This window comes from Bradysia coprophila (assembly GCF_014529535.1).
Source record: "Bradysia coprophila strain Holo2 chromosome X unlocalized genomic scaffold, BU_Bcop_v1 contig_20, whole genome shotgun sequence".
Taxonomy (NCBI): domain Eukaryota; kingdom Metazoa; phylum Arthropoda; class Insecta; order Diptera; family Sciaridae; genus Bradysia; species Bradysia coprophila.
Window position 1 is genome coordinate 2405876 of NW_023503307.1, and position 15774 is coordinate 2421649.

Here is a 15774-nt window from a genome sequence, read left to right on the forward strand (position 1 = left end):
TAAAGTCAAGCAAACATTTGCTTAAACACAAATTTTCTTCATTCAAAGACCTTTACATTTCAATTGAAACGACCTGTCGAACATGACTAACGCTTCCAATCAATCAAGAACTAAGACATTTACAATATGAAAACTAATAATTTTCAAATTTCTCCAACTCAAATAAAAACGAATACCAAATTAGGTCGCAAAGATTTTCAAATTTGATCTTTACAACTCTTGACAACCAAACAAACCAATAATATAATAAAAACCTTCAAACCATCTAACCAATTTATGAAATCAATATAATATTTAGTCTCTTTTACCTACATTAATCGTTTGAACAAAAGAAAACCACCGGTGATCATCTCACTGCCGTGTATAAAACCATTTACACACAAAAAAGACACACATGAAGATTATTATGTGCACGGTTTTCACCAATTCATAACCTTTTTATCTATGTAACATATCGATCTGCGCTCAATCGAAATGATGGAACATGGAACACGCCATACACAAATGTAAATAATAAAAAAAAAAGATTTAACACAACATATCCAAGCCACAGATAAAACATTGGAAAAGAAAGAAATTTACTTTGACAGAAGAGAATGCATTGCACACGCAAGGTGAAGATGAAAATGAAGAAGAAATGTGACGTAAGTAGGTTTTGCGAACAATTTGTGTGTGACCTTATGTGAGTAGTACACAAATGATTTTGTATTAAAGTATAACATCACCGATTCGACGTTACACAGTCTACACAATGTAAGGTACATCCAAGCATCACAGCATATAGCAAGTTGGACTGTGCCTACATGTAATGTATAGCAAATTTGTATACTCCAAGGCATAAAACAATTAAGCTTCGTTTTCATGAGTTGAAATGGTTTTTTTCGTGTATATTGCCCAAGAAACAAGAGTTTAACAACCAAAACCACAAGTTGGGCAAAAAAATAACGACGAAGCCAGCATGAATGATTTTCTGGTATTAGCTGACTGTGAACAGCAATCTACACATAATCGGTCGAAGACGAAAAAGAAGAGTTGTTCGAAACCTAAGAGTCTTTTATTTTCAACGATTTGTTTTTGTTGTTTTTTTTAAGTGGTTGGAATCAGTTTTTTCTGCGTCTCTTTTATAGTTTTTTTTTGTTTTCCTACTTTTCGATGTTGAGGTAGAGGAAAGTATGTGAATAAACCTGTTCTTTTTGGTTTAGTTTATGGATTCTGACTCTTCATGACTTTAATTTGGTACAATTTTGTATAGACATAGAGAAAGATAAATTGTGTTACATTAAAAAAAAGAAGAATTTTTTACTCAAAAAAACCTCTGTTATTGACTGATGGTGTTATTATTAAATGTCTGTCTATAAGTGGCTTTTTTTATCATTTTACGGTAAAAGAAAGTTCAATTTTAGCGGAAATCAAATGAAAATTGATGGATAAATTTAATTAAATTTTGTAATTTAATATTTTAAGAACATTCACTTATCAAAACTAAGCAAACAAGTAAAAGTCCGTCCAATCCAACATCTAATTTTTTTGTGTGTGGCATATGCTTATAAAAACGATTCATTCAATCCAGTCAAAACATGAAAAGCGGAGACATGAATACCCTGCGGTACTGAGAAAACATCTCAAAGAAAATAAGTTCTCACAATAACAGCAGTTAAATGTGCATTTTTTAGTGACCTATATCTTCCACCAGTCCAGTAAAAATAAAACCTTTTCGATACAAGTTTTTCTGTTTTGTTTGCATTGTAAAAACGATTTTTTTTTAAATTGAGCTTCACACTGCATAAACAAAATTCTCGATACCGGTGATAGTTGAGTACGGTTCATTGTCGTTAGCGTTAAAATGATATACATACCAGATTATGCACGATAAATGTTCTGAGAAGGATAGGTGAGGAGCACAGAAAAAATGCAAAAGAAAAAAAAATGATTATGATACATAAAAAAACCGGGTTGGTGTATGAAAACATTCTAAGGTAATTGGCCTCTATTAAAATTCCACAATCACAAAATTTAATTGATCGAAATAGGCAAAAGAACGAAAAAAAAGAACAGAAAATCTTTTTTTATATTCTAGTCGATTAGTGGTGGTAAATCTTGTGTATTTATAATGGCAATTAAGGTGTGAATGAATATATTACTTAATGCCATTGACCAAACCTTTATACTTAAGCATCAGAAAAACGTCCTCCCAAGTAAGAACATAAAAAAGAATTCCACTAAAACTATACACTCTCCGTACCTTTGCATAAAGGGTCAACAAAATTATAACTGTCAACTAAAGTATATTAACATTTAGCGTAACATAAATTAATTCAACGATACACAAAGAATAAGTAATCAAATATATTCTGTATTGCCTTATCCGTTCCACACAGCAAAAGAGAATATGCTTCCTGTATCTTTTCATATTGAGTCGTTATAGTCGTAAAAATTATTATGTGAAGTACTTTACATAAAATATATTATCTACTTGACCTGAGTTACAAATATATGTATATCCGTATATGTATGTATGTACGTACTCTGTCCCAATGATGATGATGCATAATTTCAAAATGGTGTATACGATCATAATTCTTATGAAATGACTTTTGTTAGGAGTGTTAATATAATAAAGTCGGTAATGTCTATAAATAGTGAAAGAAAAGGTGCTAAGTTCTTTCTTGAATACCTTCCCACCATTTAAATATTTAATAATAACATGAATTTAAGGTATAGAATATATTTATTCCATCCTCAGTGTACACATTGCATACATATATTGAACATAACACGATCATGTTGAGTTCAGGCTTTCTGGTAAGAGGGAATCATTGACATCGTCGACAGTAAAATGTTGGGGAAAAAAATAACAATGATAGAGGATAAATTATGAAACCACATCTTGTCAATAACAAATTATAACCGAGCCGATGGCTGATGGTGTTTTGTTGAGAACGATCTCATTAGTGTAAACATAATTTCTCGGAACACTTCTGTTTAGTTTAATGATGAAATTATTGATTTTATATCGCAATAATCAGTAATTATGCTGAGATGATTTACATTTTAGAAATTGAAATTTGAGAAATTGCGAAGCACGATCAGCTCCTTTCATTTTAATTTTGATCTTTCATGTCAAAAGTATAGCCTTACACGCTTTACGAATTTTCATAAATTTAGAAATTTGAGAGGTAAATTGCTTCAATTAAGATTGTAAGAAACTTAAATTTTGCATACAGACAACTGTCTTTCCTTGTTATTGCAAACATGGGATAGATAGGTCATATTTTTTTAGAAATGTCTGTTAATGGCAAGGACGAAATGATTAAGTTGCAGCTAGTGAAGTAATAGATTTTACATAAATATTTGTGCGCTACTTTATTTAATCAAAAGAAGTATCAAATTTATCGATAGTATGGCGATCAGCTCACCGTCTGTAGAAGGATTAGCCATTCTGAGCCAGTCAAGTTTTTTCTTCTTCTTCAAAACTTATAGCACAATAACTTCGACATCTAAAAAATTGGTCAAAGAATTTTATTGATTTGATATTTTCTAACCAAATGAAGCATGCGAGCTTCATATAACGATGAACTCTATGAGTGAGTTGAGTGGACTTTAATTAAACTTCTGCGTGCTAATTATAATGAGTATATTTGTCAAATATTGAAGACCCGCATCGCTGACAGTAATCGTACTCGTTAGATTCTTATATAAAATGGAAAATTTACATCAGAGAATAAGAGATGAAAAAAAAATACCTAACGATTTCATCGTTCATATCCATTTATCATTATTTATCATATTATGATACATTGTATATAATACTGTGAACTCAAATAAAAAACGTATAGAGCAAACTTTATTTAAAATTCCCTGATCAAAATAATGGTAATGTTGACTTGCATCTTCTATCTCTTGTATTATTTGTATTATAAGCACCACATATATAATATTCCGTTGAATATTTTATTCATATATAATGAATGATTGTAATAACATATGAAAAACAATACATAAAATATAAAGAGCTGAGAGATGTTATAAATAATAGCAGAAATAATTCATTCGATAATAGACAAATATTTGCTATACACAGATTTTATCGCAGTGTATATTATTCGCCGATCGCAAACATGTATTGTTAAGCTATTCGTTTTCTAGCCAATAAACTGATTTCAATAGAAATTACTCCTACTATGCATTTTATCAATTTGTTGGTTTACGTTAGTGTTTCTTGGGCTTGCTTTTCTAGCAGTTTTCTCAGTTGTTGCTGTTGTTATTGGGAAAATATTATAAAATTCAGATTTTTAATTTTAAATAGAAAACCTTGGTTGGCCTGTCGAGACGCCACTGATGATATAACTTCACTCTAGTGAAATTTTGTAATTTTCTAATGATTCATTTGAGCCTTGAAAATACTTTTTAAGCTCTACGAATTACTGCTGTACGAATCTAGGACTTTAAATTATCCTAATGTAAAGGCTTTTTAAATGATTGATTTTACTTTAGAATTAGACGTTTCTTTATCAAATAATAGTTCTTTTAGAGAGGTTATCTCTCGAAGCTCAAGAGGCCAGAACAATTTCAAATATCGAAATACCTCAGAAAGTTCTCATTTTTTAGACTTAAAGCAGACGTTTGTGATTGTGGTGATTCTTTTAAAAACGAATTCATATGCAAAATTGGTCTTTATCAGGAAGTAGTTCAAATACCGTCATTCTAGAAGATCGAATACGTAGGCTGGGTTATACACTCCACTCCTTTAGGAAACGTGCTAACTTTCTGTTAAATTACAACTTTCAAAATGTTTTTGTTTATCTAATTGAGATACTAAGTTCGACGGTGAGGAACATTAACGATTGTGTGATATTTATGATAGTATTGTGAATTGCATCAACCATCCAGCGTAATAAGCGAACTTGGTTTAATCCTACATTGTTATCTTTGGCTAGGTTAATTTCCTGTAACTTATACATATTAGTCTGTAATGTTTGTGTTAATTTTTATCTCTTCCAAAATAAGCAAATATATTCAAATCAAATGCAAACATTTACCTAATAATTATTAATGTCTTATTTCCCACTGGATATACACCTACAGTTATCATGATAAAAACGTTGGAACATTATCATCTCCTCTGAATTAGATGTATTTACGAATTTCGAAAATTATCATCACCGTATGTGCTACGTTAATGATCGAAGAAGAGGAAAATATCATTTTTCCAAATATTTTTGTAATTTGCTGAGATTGTTTGAAATAAAATTTCATTTGCATTCATTTTGAAGAAAAATATTAATCTTTTCCTCAGATCTTAAATCATCGCATATCAATCTTTGTTATACATGCATCGTTTGTACACAAATGTTTTGACGATGATTGAATATTTAGTGTATGGTAAATGCTGGTTGAATGAAACTGTAATGTACAGATGTAATCGATAATGAGCAATGTGAAACAATTTCTTCTTTCGTCAAGAAACCAATTTTCTAAATGTAATAAGCATTTGCTTAGCATTTTAGAAATTAAAATTATGTGGTTTGGTGGATGCAGATGAGTATAACAAATTCACAGACGTGAGAGTCGAGCAGCCACCCCACAAGACAAGAAAAAATTGGCTGCAACTACTTTTTCCTCTTCAAATTTTCAATTTTGAGATTTTCTTCCAGTTTTGTTTTACACAAAAAACTATTCGTATTCCCAGCCGTCCGTCGTCGAAAATTTAATTTCTGCTTCCAGCCACCGGCATTCCATCAACGGCTCCCACGTCTGGTATCGTATATACCGTGACATGACAATAGGCTTAGTATTCTTCACTTTTTTCAGATGTCTTCTCACTGACACTTTCTGAACAATGGTAAAGACCTAGCAATCACACAAACAGTGTGTTTATGTCATGGTTGCTATACGAGTAGCTTATGTACACATTTATTTAACGGTGCTTTGTCAGATTGCAGTCTTAAGTGAATTTATTTTTGTAATTAGTAAGGTAAATATGCAAAGGAATGTATATGTTAAGTAGCATTTAAACAAAAACACAAATTTCAACGTTCTTGTTGTCTCATTTCCGAGAGAATTTGGAATTACGACATATGATAACGAGGTTCGGTAGACGCTGATGTTGGTAGGCCGTTTATTTTATCACATATGTGTGTAAGGTTTGATTAGGCTCGGTGCGATAATTCGAAGGGGCTTATTTTCAGTGCAAATTTCATATTCGAATGGCACAGTGCAAGAGTTAGAAAGTTTGACTATCTGCCATGGGACAAGTGGGTTGGCCTGTAGAGGCACCACATTTTTATCATAGTACTTCATTCTCTGCGGCCTACTTTCATGTGAACCAACTTCACATTTGTCATTACAGAACAAATGTCACCATATGAAGTTGGTTCACATGAAAATAAGCGCAGTGACAGCAGTAATTTTATGACAGAATGTTCTAAAATATAGGAAAATTCTATTACATTTCATCTCAGTCTTAAACATCATTCTCCTATTAGCGAATAGTGTGACTAATAAGCTTCATCGGAATCGTTTCAACTATGTGGAAATGAATAAAAACATTTGAACAGAATGAATGGGATATTGTGTTAAGGACACACCATGATTGAAAAAAGGGGTAAAAGGCTAAACGGGTAAAAGCAATCTTGCATTTCATAAGTTTTCTAAATAAAAACTTTTGTTGCTCCAACTAAAGCGATTTCTAAAATATGGTCGGTTGGCCTGTAGAGGCGCCACTATTTTTCTTAGTACTTCATTATATTCGCTCCATTTTCCGATGAAACAACTTAACTCTGGTAAAATGTCCATGAAATTTCATGGCTAAATGTAGTAGAATTATACGAAAATCTATTACATTTCAGCTTTAGTTTCCAGACAACATCTTCCTATCGTATGATATCACAACCTACGACTATGGTGCATCAAAAAAAAACTGAAATAAAGGAATCGCAGCGAGTCGTTAAACTTTTTTTTTTAATAAAATGAAACGCGAACAATTTTCAAACATATGACGAAATATGTCTGCTTCTCTGTTTCGGTTAAAAGAATATCTTTAATGCGTTCCAGTCGTTATCATAATCGTAAGCTGACTTCCCTCAAAAATAAATTCGCTGAATACGATACGCCATTTCGATAAAAAAAAGACATTCATTAAGAGCACTTGTCTACATTGTGTATGTAGACACCAGTAAATTTAATCTAAAAAATTAATAAATTTTCAAGTAAAACGTACCACTACAATTACATTTTGTGTCACTCTACTAAGTGACATTGTGTTTACATTTAGCAAGCTCATGCATTATCACCATACACAGATAACGTTCTATCTTGCTCGTGGTAATTAATAGTTCAATATGTCGATGACATTGAAATAAACAAAGACGTCAATCGACGAAAATATTGTCAACGGAACATTTCATATATTTCATCATGTCTTAATAACGAACGAAAAAAAAAACAAACAAACAAATTATTTTACTTGAACACACATTCGAAATCGTTAATTTATCATTGGAATTCAATTTTTATACAAATAAAATTATGAAATTATTTTAGGTAAAAAAAATCCGTATAGACATCTAATAACAAGCATTAAGCAACTCATGAACTTGAATAAGTCGTGATTTTTACAAACCTCACATATGTTCAATAAGGTATTATCAAACAATCTGACCATATCTAAGTACATATACCGTGTACTAACAGAACAGAATAATTCAATTGAACTTGAGCGTCGGGTACAAGAATTTCAGCATTGGTGAACAGGTGAATGAGATGGTAAAGATAGAGATTGTGCGTCTATACGCTTCGCCTTCAAAGGTCTTTCAAACGAGACTCCGGCCAAAGATTTTGGGGAGATATACAAATATGGGTAAGAAGTTTTCGAAAAGAACTTGAATCCTTGAATGGAATAGATTTGTATTTTGAAAAACAAAAATGACAAATAAAACGTCAATGAGATTGTAATCCATACAGTCATTTTGGTAGACAAAACAACGCTGAAAAAATATCGTTTCGAATTTTCATTCGTAGCAAACAAAAAATGTGTTTTTTAATTACAACTCATTTAATAAGGTATGCCATGCTGCCTGCCTGCATAAGAGACGTGAAAAGGTCGGTGACGAAATATAATTAATTTTTTCTTATAATATTTCGTACCTTAACAAATTTTTTGGTTGTTTTGATGGGTTTTTGAGATTATAAGAGAGAGAAGAAAAAAAATTGGATTAATTCAGACATGCACAAAAATTTGTTCCAATCTGTTTTTTTTTCTTCTCTTGATAGATTCGACGTAACGAGTATGCTTCATAAAATTTTTTTAACTATTGCACAAAAACACACATAGTTCGACCTTTTGTATAACCAAAAAAATAAATTTATTTTAACAAAAATATTTATAATTGCCTTTGACTCTATTATCTTTCTAATTTATGGGTCAAGGTAAATAAGATTTTATGGAACCTTTAAAAAACTGATTTTTTCTGTCTATCTCTCTCTTCGATTGATTTCATTGTTTTGTTTTTTTTTTAATCGTTTGCCTATTAAACATGAGTGTGGTCATTTGGAAGGGTTATTGCTCAAACACACTCGGCGTTAAATCGAATTATAAAAGAGTTGGGCCTTTTGTACGCGATTAAAGTGTTTTTTTTTTTTCATAATTGTATTTTCGTGTTGGTCAATCTTCCAATACAAATGATAAATGGAAGGTGTGAACTATTTGAATGAAATTTCTGTTTATTATTTCGTTGGTATTTTCAAAATTTCATTATAAATAGTGTTTTACTCTCGTGTATGGGGCATGGTGGATACATTACTGCAATAGAGACATGTATTTGTATAAATACGAAACAACGTAATAAAATCAACCTTTAATCTGCGTGATTTTTTTTTATTCCTTAATCGTTAGTATCTTGTTGATGGGACAGTACATGAAGCGTTACTTAGTATATATTTGCACAAAAAAAGCAGACCGTTTCTTTTGCCTCAATTTACTTTGTGAATACAACGTCTTAAAAAGCACCCATAAAACACTTTTTAATCGCAGACGCAAAATAAACGGATTTTATTTTAACATTTCTGACTTTTCGATTTATTTATATTTTTCGTGAACAATCCTGGAAGTCAGGAACTCATTAATACTGATTGGATTCTCGCACGCTTTCTGAAAGAAACCGTTATATCCCAATTTTCAATATACCCATACATTGTGTATGATGTTCAAAAGAATGCGCCGTGTCAAATGAATTACATTAGCGGTTCACAAAAATATAAAGTTTAAGAAAATAAAAATCATTGCGAAAATTACTCTTTAATGTCTCTGTTGATCCGGTTACACAATGGACACGAGCATTATAACAGGGCATGGAACATTAATTTAATAAATTTCGATTTTATAAATGAAGTATTATGCACAAAAATTCAATTTGCATGTTTTTCGTATTAGCAAAACATGGTTTTGCCGAAAGGGAAAAATGTAAAGGAAAATTTTGTTTAACAAAAAAAAAGTTCGAAAATTTAATGACGAACATCTATGTGGAGAAATGAGAATTTTATTCGTTGTTGTGGTGCTGTGCGAATCGACGAAGGAAAGCCTAATTTTTCATGCATGAATTTTGAACTCTTTATGGGTTAGGTTAATCGCTTTTCGTCTGATGTTCAAACTTTATGATTGTAACGTATAAACTTTTCGAGTGTTTTGTTGGCCTTATTTTCGCTAGCTATATAAGTTTTCGATGTGTGAAATTATGGTTGTTGAGGAAAAAACGATGAAATTTTGTATTTGCATCAGGTGGAACAAAAAAGTTTTAACTCCATTTGCTGTTCTAACTGTTTGACACTTCGTACTGGGCCAACTAAAAACAATCTTATTTCTCAATTTTATAACACATTGTGTCATGTGTGCTAATCGCAACGTAAATTGAAGTTGAACAATTTCGAAATCAATGAAAAACGCAATCACTTTTTGCTGTAAAAGCCCCTCAATAAATTCGTGTGTACGATAATGTACGATACAAAATTGTTGTTGAAAAATAAATGAAAACAATAGGTAAATCAACAAGTATTTCCACATTAACCAGCGTTGACATTCCCATTGAATGCGACCAATAATTCACGAGCAAAAGAATTTTAATTAACATTTCGGACAACAAAAGTTATACAGCTAGCACACAATATTGTGTATAGTGTATCTGAATCTGCTGAAATAAAATATACTTAAAACGAAAACGGAAATAATAACTTTAATATACGAATGGTTTTTTTTATTGAGGTCATTTCTTGTGTTTCTTTTAGAATTTAACGAATCATTAAGGAAAAAAACAAACTCAGTTTGTATCTCTTATGTATATAAAGTGTAATGCACACACTAAAACTTGACGCCTCTCTTTGATATGCTGAGGGTTCATGGTTCATTTTAATATACATTTCATTTTTTTGAAAGTATTGACATGATAGTGTTAATTAATCTACCAAACAGAATTTTAATTTGCGACTTTTATGATTTGTAATTTATGTAATTTGTTTCTTGTGCGCTTGCTCATAATGTGTTGTGGGTGACATATCAAGTATATGTGAGTGCGTCTGTACGTACACCCGGGCACATGATAATGTGACAGGAAAATTAATATTTTGACCAAACATGGCAATATTTTGCACAATTAAAGATTTTTCTTTTTGATTATCAGGCAATGCGTAGCTGTTCAATGGCAACCAATTAAGATTAAGCTGTGAATTTATGTTTCGTATAAATTGGACTCTAGAATCTATGGCGGGACATAGAATCGGTTCAGTGAAGTCCTATAATTTTTGATCAAAATTTTAAAGATTGTCTAAGACGGTTCCATGAAAGTCCACGAGCTGGTGGTATACTGACAAGCGAATAATTGTTCAGAAGGACATGAAGGAAGAAAGACGTGTTTTATTCGGATCAAAAATATTCTTCAGAATGGGACGGTGTCACGATGTCAATATTTCAAATTACAATATCCGAAATCTACTTTTGTGGTCAAATCGAGTCAAAATTGAGGTGTAATATTCATGGTTTAATGCGTTACGTAATTTATGAAATGGTGTATCGCTATCGAAAATATCCATATCCAAATACTACAGAGGAGTTTAGACTTGGCACACTCTTCTGATGAAAAGCCCTATTATTGAGAGTCTACTTAACTGAAAATTGGTAATTTAAGTAAATAAGTAAATTCCAAATGATAGGACCGGATCAACAACATTGCTTGACATATTTATTGTCTCAATTTTAGGATGTATTGTGTTAAAAATTGCTGGACCAAAAAGAAGTCACCAGTCACAAAACGTATGTTTTGATCCTCAGAACACGTTTAAAATTTCCAGCTAGATCCAGTAATGTTATAAACTACTATTGACTGTTTGAAGGTCTTAGATAAGAAGTAGAAAAATGTTATTGGTAATTGTTTTGCTGTTTGTCATATGAGAATCCTACTCCTTTCAGTTACATATTGCTGTTATTGCTATTTATCATCTGCGACAGGTAATATTCTTTACCAATATCTGCTGCAGGTAAAACATTGCAAAATGATTTCTTTTCCTAATAAGCGTGATGGAACGATGATAGACTAACTATTTTCCGATTGATTTGAGACAAAACTAAAATTTAATTTCAATATATGGCGTGTTTTCAGTTAAATGTCCCAAAGGTGCTACAGTATCCTGTTAGAAAATTTGCAATGAATGCAATTACCATCTATTCCAACCCTATATTGCATGTGTTGCAGAATAATTGGAAGATTTTAATCTGCAGATGAGTATATTTTAAATTGCATTTTCTAGTTTAATTCCATAGGTTGGCTGGAACGTTTTTCGTTTTTAAGACCATTGCAAATAGTGGAAGAAAAATTATAAACTTTAATCAATCAATCAATCGCATTGAATAAACGTAAAAGACCTTGAAATAAACATATTTCTTTTAAGTAATTCATCAGCCAACCACATTTTTCCTACGGTTTTTCTTTCATTTTAATAAATACAGAGAGACGATGTGTTGTACAAATTGTATTATATTGAGACTTAATCACCGTCATAATAACATAGCACCGATTATTTCTATTATATAGTAAGGTGCATATATGATAGATTATGTAGACATAATATAACATTCATTATACAGTCGTAAAGAGAATGTTATACATATATATCGTCGAGAGACGGTCTACAAAAGAAACAATTTTTTTCTTTTCGTATTTCATTTTTCGTAATAATAAATGAAATAAAAATGAAGAAAAATTATAAACCATCTCAAATCAGAGAAGAAATAAGAAATAAATAATTGCATTTATGGTCTTAATCGAGATTCTTATGATTATCTCAAGCGAAACCGCACATTTCTTCTTCTATTTTTTTTTTATTATTATTTTTTCGTTTCCTTTTCAATTGTTTGATTCTTTTTCCCGATGATATATGTACTGAGTGTAGTAAGTTGTGTAATTGTACACACATTCTGTACTCTTTTTGTTTTGTTGTTGCTGCAGCGCGCTCACTCTCGAAAAATAAAATAAGAAAAAGTTTAAAGAACATGGAAATTACACACATAAATGGCATAGTCTAAAGGTGCACAAAATGGGAGTGAAAATAAGTGTAATTTGTATAAAAAGAATAATGGATTTGACTAGATTCTGTTATGCTGTTATTTTAATTCTTATCGCAATTTTCATACCTTAGAGCTATAGGTAGTGGTTTTGTTTGTCGAGAATTGTAGATAACATTGTAATATAGTGGGATTTTGTTTAAGTAATAAAATCAACCGTATGTACAAGTATAGTATGCAATGCGCACAGACTTTAAGTATAAAACAAATTTTGTTATTTTTCTTTTCAGTGTCTCGAAAAAATTTCAATGCCATTTTCGTAGTAAACACCACAGTCAAAGTAAAATTCTTCTTCACATTTTTTTTCGTGTTCAATTGGAACGTTTTTTAACAATACAAGTGTTGCGAATTACACCGAGTCTGGTTCACACACAATGCAGATATTATAATATTGGAAAGACGTGTTCTGGCATACATATATTTCGACAAACAGTAAAAATGTTAGAGTTTATCTATACGTATGAATAATTTCAGTTTGTAATGGAGAATTGTTCGGAGCCAATTCCGTTGCTTCTTGTTGTCTCGACTTGCATGTATTTTATGGATCGAGAATACAACTTAATTAATGTACAATGTTACATTACAATCACCAAATCATTATCAACTGAAATTATCTCCTGCTTGAGAGTGTATATCTGTTTCATTGTTGAGTTAAGTGAATTAATAGAATTAATAGTCGAGCTGTCTGCTTGTTGCTGTGACGTATACATTTTTGTTATTTACCGCAGATAGATCAATTGTCTCGATGACAGTGATCGGAATGATTTAAATGTCATCTGAGACGATGGAATTGATTTATTTTAACGAAGACAACCACTTGTGGATTTTAAGTGGTTGTCGTTCTTTGCAAATCTTAAGTATTTTGACGTTTTGATGAATGGCAAAAATTTTACAGCTTGCCTGTTCACATCATTTTGCGTCATCATAAAACTTTGAATTCGCAAAAATTTCGAGCATTTACTGATAAATGTAACGGGATATGAATGAACTTCCTAAAAATGATTAATGACTGACCATTCTGGCAACTGAAGCTCTTAAGACTTTCAAACGAAAATCGTTGCCGTCGCTTTATTGAGTAATATCCGTCTCATCGAGAAGAGTTATGGTCATTTTGCTGTTAAAATTAACTCTTTAGAAATGGCAGGAGTATCGAAAATGTCTTTAAATGCCTTTAATGTAACTTTTCAGTCAACTGTTTTACTTTATGGCCAGGACCGCTATCATCAACTACATAAAAAAAATGTGAAAATTGCCGGATAGATTTGCGATGAGGTAATGTCACACGATCAATAAATTGCATGAATGTAAATATGCATCAACAAAATGACCAGGTATTCAAGGGAATAAGTAAATAAAATCAACATATTAGAAGAATTTCTCGAGCTCGACCTTCGCATGCCTTTCTTTTGTAACATCAATTCGAAATTTTAGTAGCCGTTAGCCAATCAACGTAACGTATACAACAGCCCATTTAAAAGCGATTTCTCGATGTAGGTTGCATTTAGTTAATAAACAAAATTGGACACAGTCACTTAGCATGAGTCACAGAAACATTGTTGCTGTGCTGGACCGAATCAAGAATAGGGAATTTTTGTTCTTACCTTGCAAACGGTGTCTGTTCAACATCGTATATTTCATTGATATCCTCTTTCACAAGCAATGCTTGCATTCGTTCGGTTGCGATCTCCAGCAACCCGTCACCAATGGCTCGAATACCCCCTTCAGCCAGCATATTCTGTCACACGATTTCCACACAATTTTTTTTTACTCAACAAGTTTTTTGATTCAATTTTACTGAATGAATCACTTTACACCGTCCACACACCACCGCAAAAATACTACACAATATCGACGCAACTCAATGACCAAAACGAGTTTTATGTGCTTGTTACCACAGTATGCGTGCAATTCTTATTTCTTATATTTTGTTAACACTTCTCGAAACGAAATTTAGGTCTCTTGGTGTTTGACGAACGGACTCTAAATTTTCAACGTAAAAGCATTGGAAAACACAATTTTCGACTTATATTTTTTAGTTTTTTTGGATGAAACATCCATGTGAATATTGTATTATGCTAAATGTCGAACAACACAACCACGCAATTCCAGTGGAATAGGGCGCACACAGATGAGAATATTAAAATGCGATGAATGACTTTGAAAGGCCGTCTTTGACACTTTGGCTTTGTTGTGCAATTAATTGGTCCAATGTTTTAAATGTTAGGTTGTCTTCTGAGGGTAACACTTTTTTTCAGAATGCAATCGAAGATCAGTTATGGATTTCGTTGATTAATTTGACATTAAATTTATGGAGAAACTTTTCGAACAACACAAAAAAGTTGACAGTTGCTTCGTTGCTTCGTTGCTTTCTATAGAAGTAGAGCACCAGTGGATCTGTTCCCAGTACCGTTTAAAAATGCTTTTCACAACACTTTGCCAAGGGGTTCTTGATTCCAATAATACTTTGCATGAAATTTATCATTGAATGAATGCAATGCTTCACACAAACTTCACTCACAAAATGTTTTCGTTTAACTATTGCAGTGGCATTTGTTTCTCTGCAATCTTTTAGCGTAAAATTGGTTTGTTGTTAAAAAAATATATTTACTACGGTACTCTTTAACTGAAATAATGAAATAATTTTAAATAAACACCACGCCCGCCCGATAAAACTTTTTAAAACTTTTGCTGCGAACGAACTACCACTACCACCTTTCGCTTCCAGTAATTGACTGACTCGCATACATAAAATGAATCAACGGACAATATTTCAATAAAAACAGCTGGCTCGGCTGGCTCTGCTTCACCCGAGTGACATCTGTTGCTTGTATGAATATAGACAGGCTTTCTTTGCGTATTTGAATTTATTGCCGCGAAAAATTACAAAATCTGTATGAGTGCATTGTAGAGTTATTTTACCATCATCGTCAATATTGTGACCGCAGAAAATGTTATACATTTCACCAATATGTTCGCGGCCCTCCGGCATCCTCGGCTGGGCGTACATATTTGGCTCTTCAGTGAACCTGTTGAGACTAAACGAATTGTGGTGAGCCCGACACGAATTGTGGCTATAAAGTTGGTTTGGAAACTCACCAAGATTTTAAGCAGATTAAAAATTCCTGGCAATTTTGCTACAATGAGAGACAGTTGGTGGTGCATTAATT

The 15774-nt window shown here is 32.0% G+C and overlaps 1 protein-coding gene across 1 annotated transcript in view; it reads right to left on the reverse strand.

Annotated features, from left to right (window-relative positions):
- Nucleotides 1-15350, reverse strand: part of LOC119068864 (death-associated protein kinase related) — a 105708-nt gene extending 90358 nt beyond the window's left edge. Inside the window, exon 1 of the mRNA XM_037172701.1 lies at nt 14209-15350. Coding sequence (XP_037028596.1) covers nt 14209-14339 — 131 coding nt within the window. The 5' untranslated portion in view covers nt 14340-15350. The remainder of the gene's footprint in view (nt 1-14208) is intronic.
- Between the last annotated feature and the right edge of the window lie 424 nt (nt 15351-15774).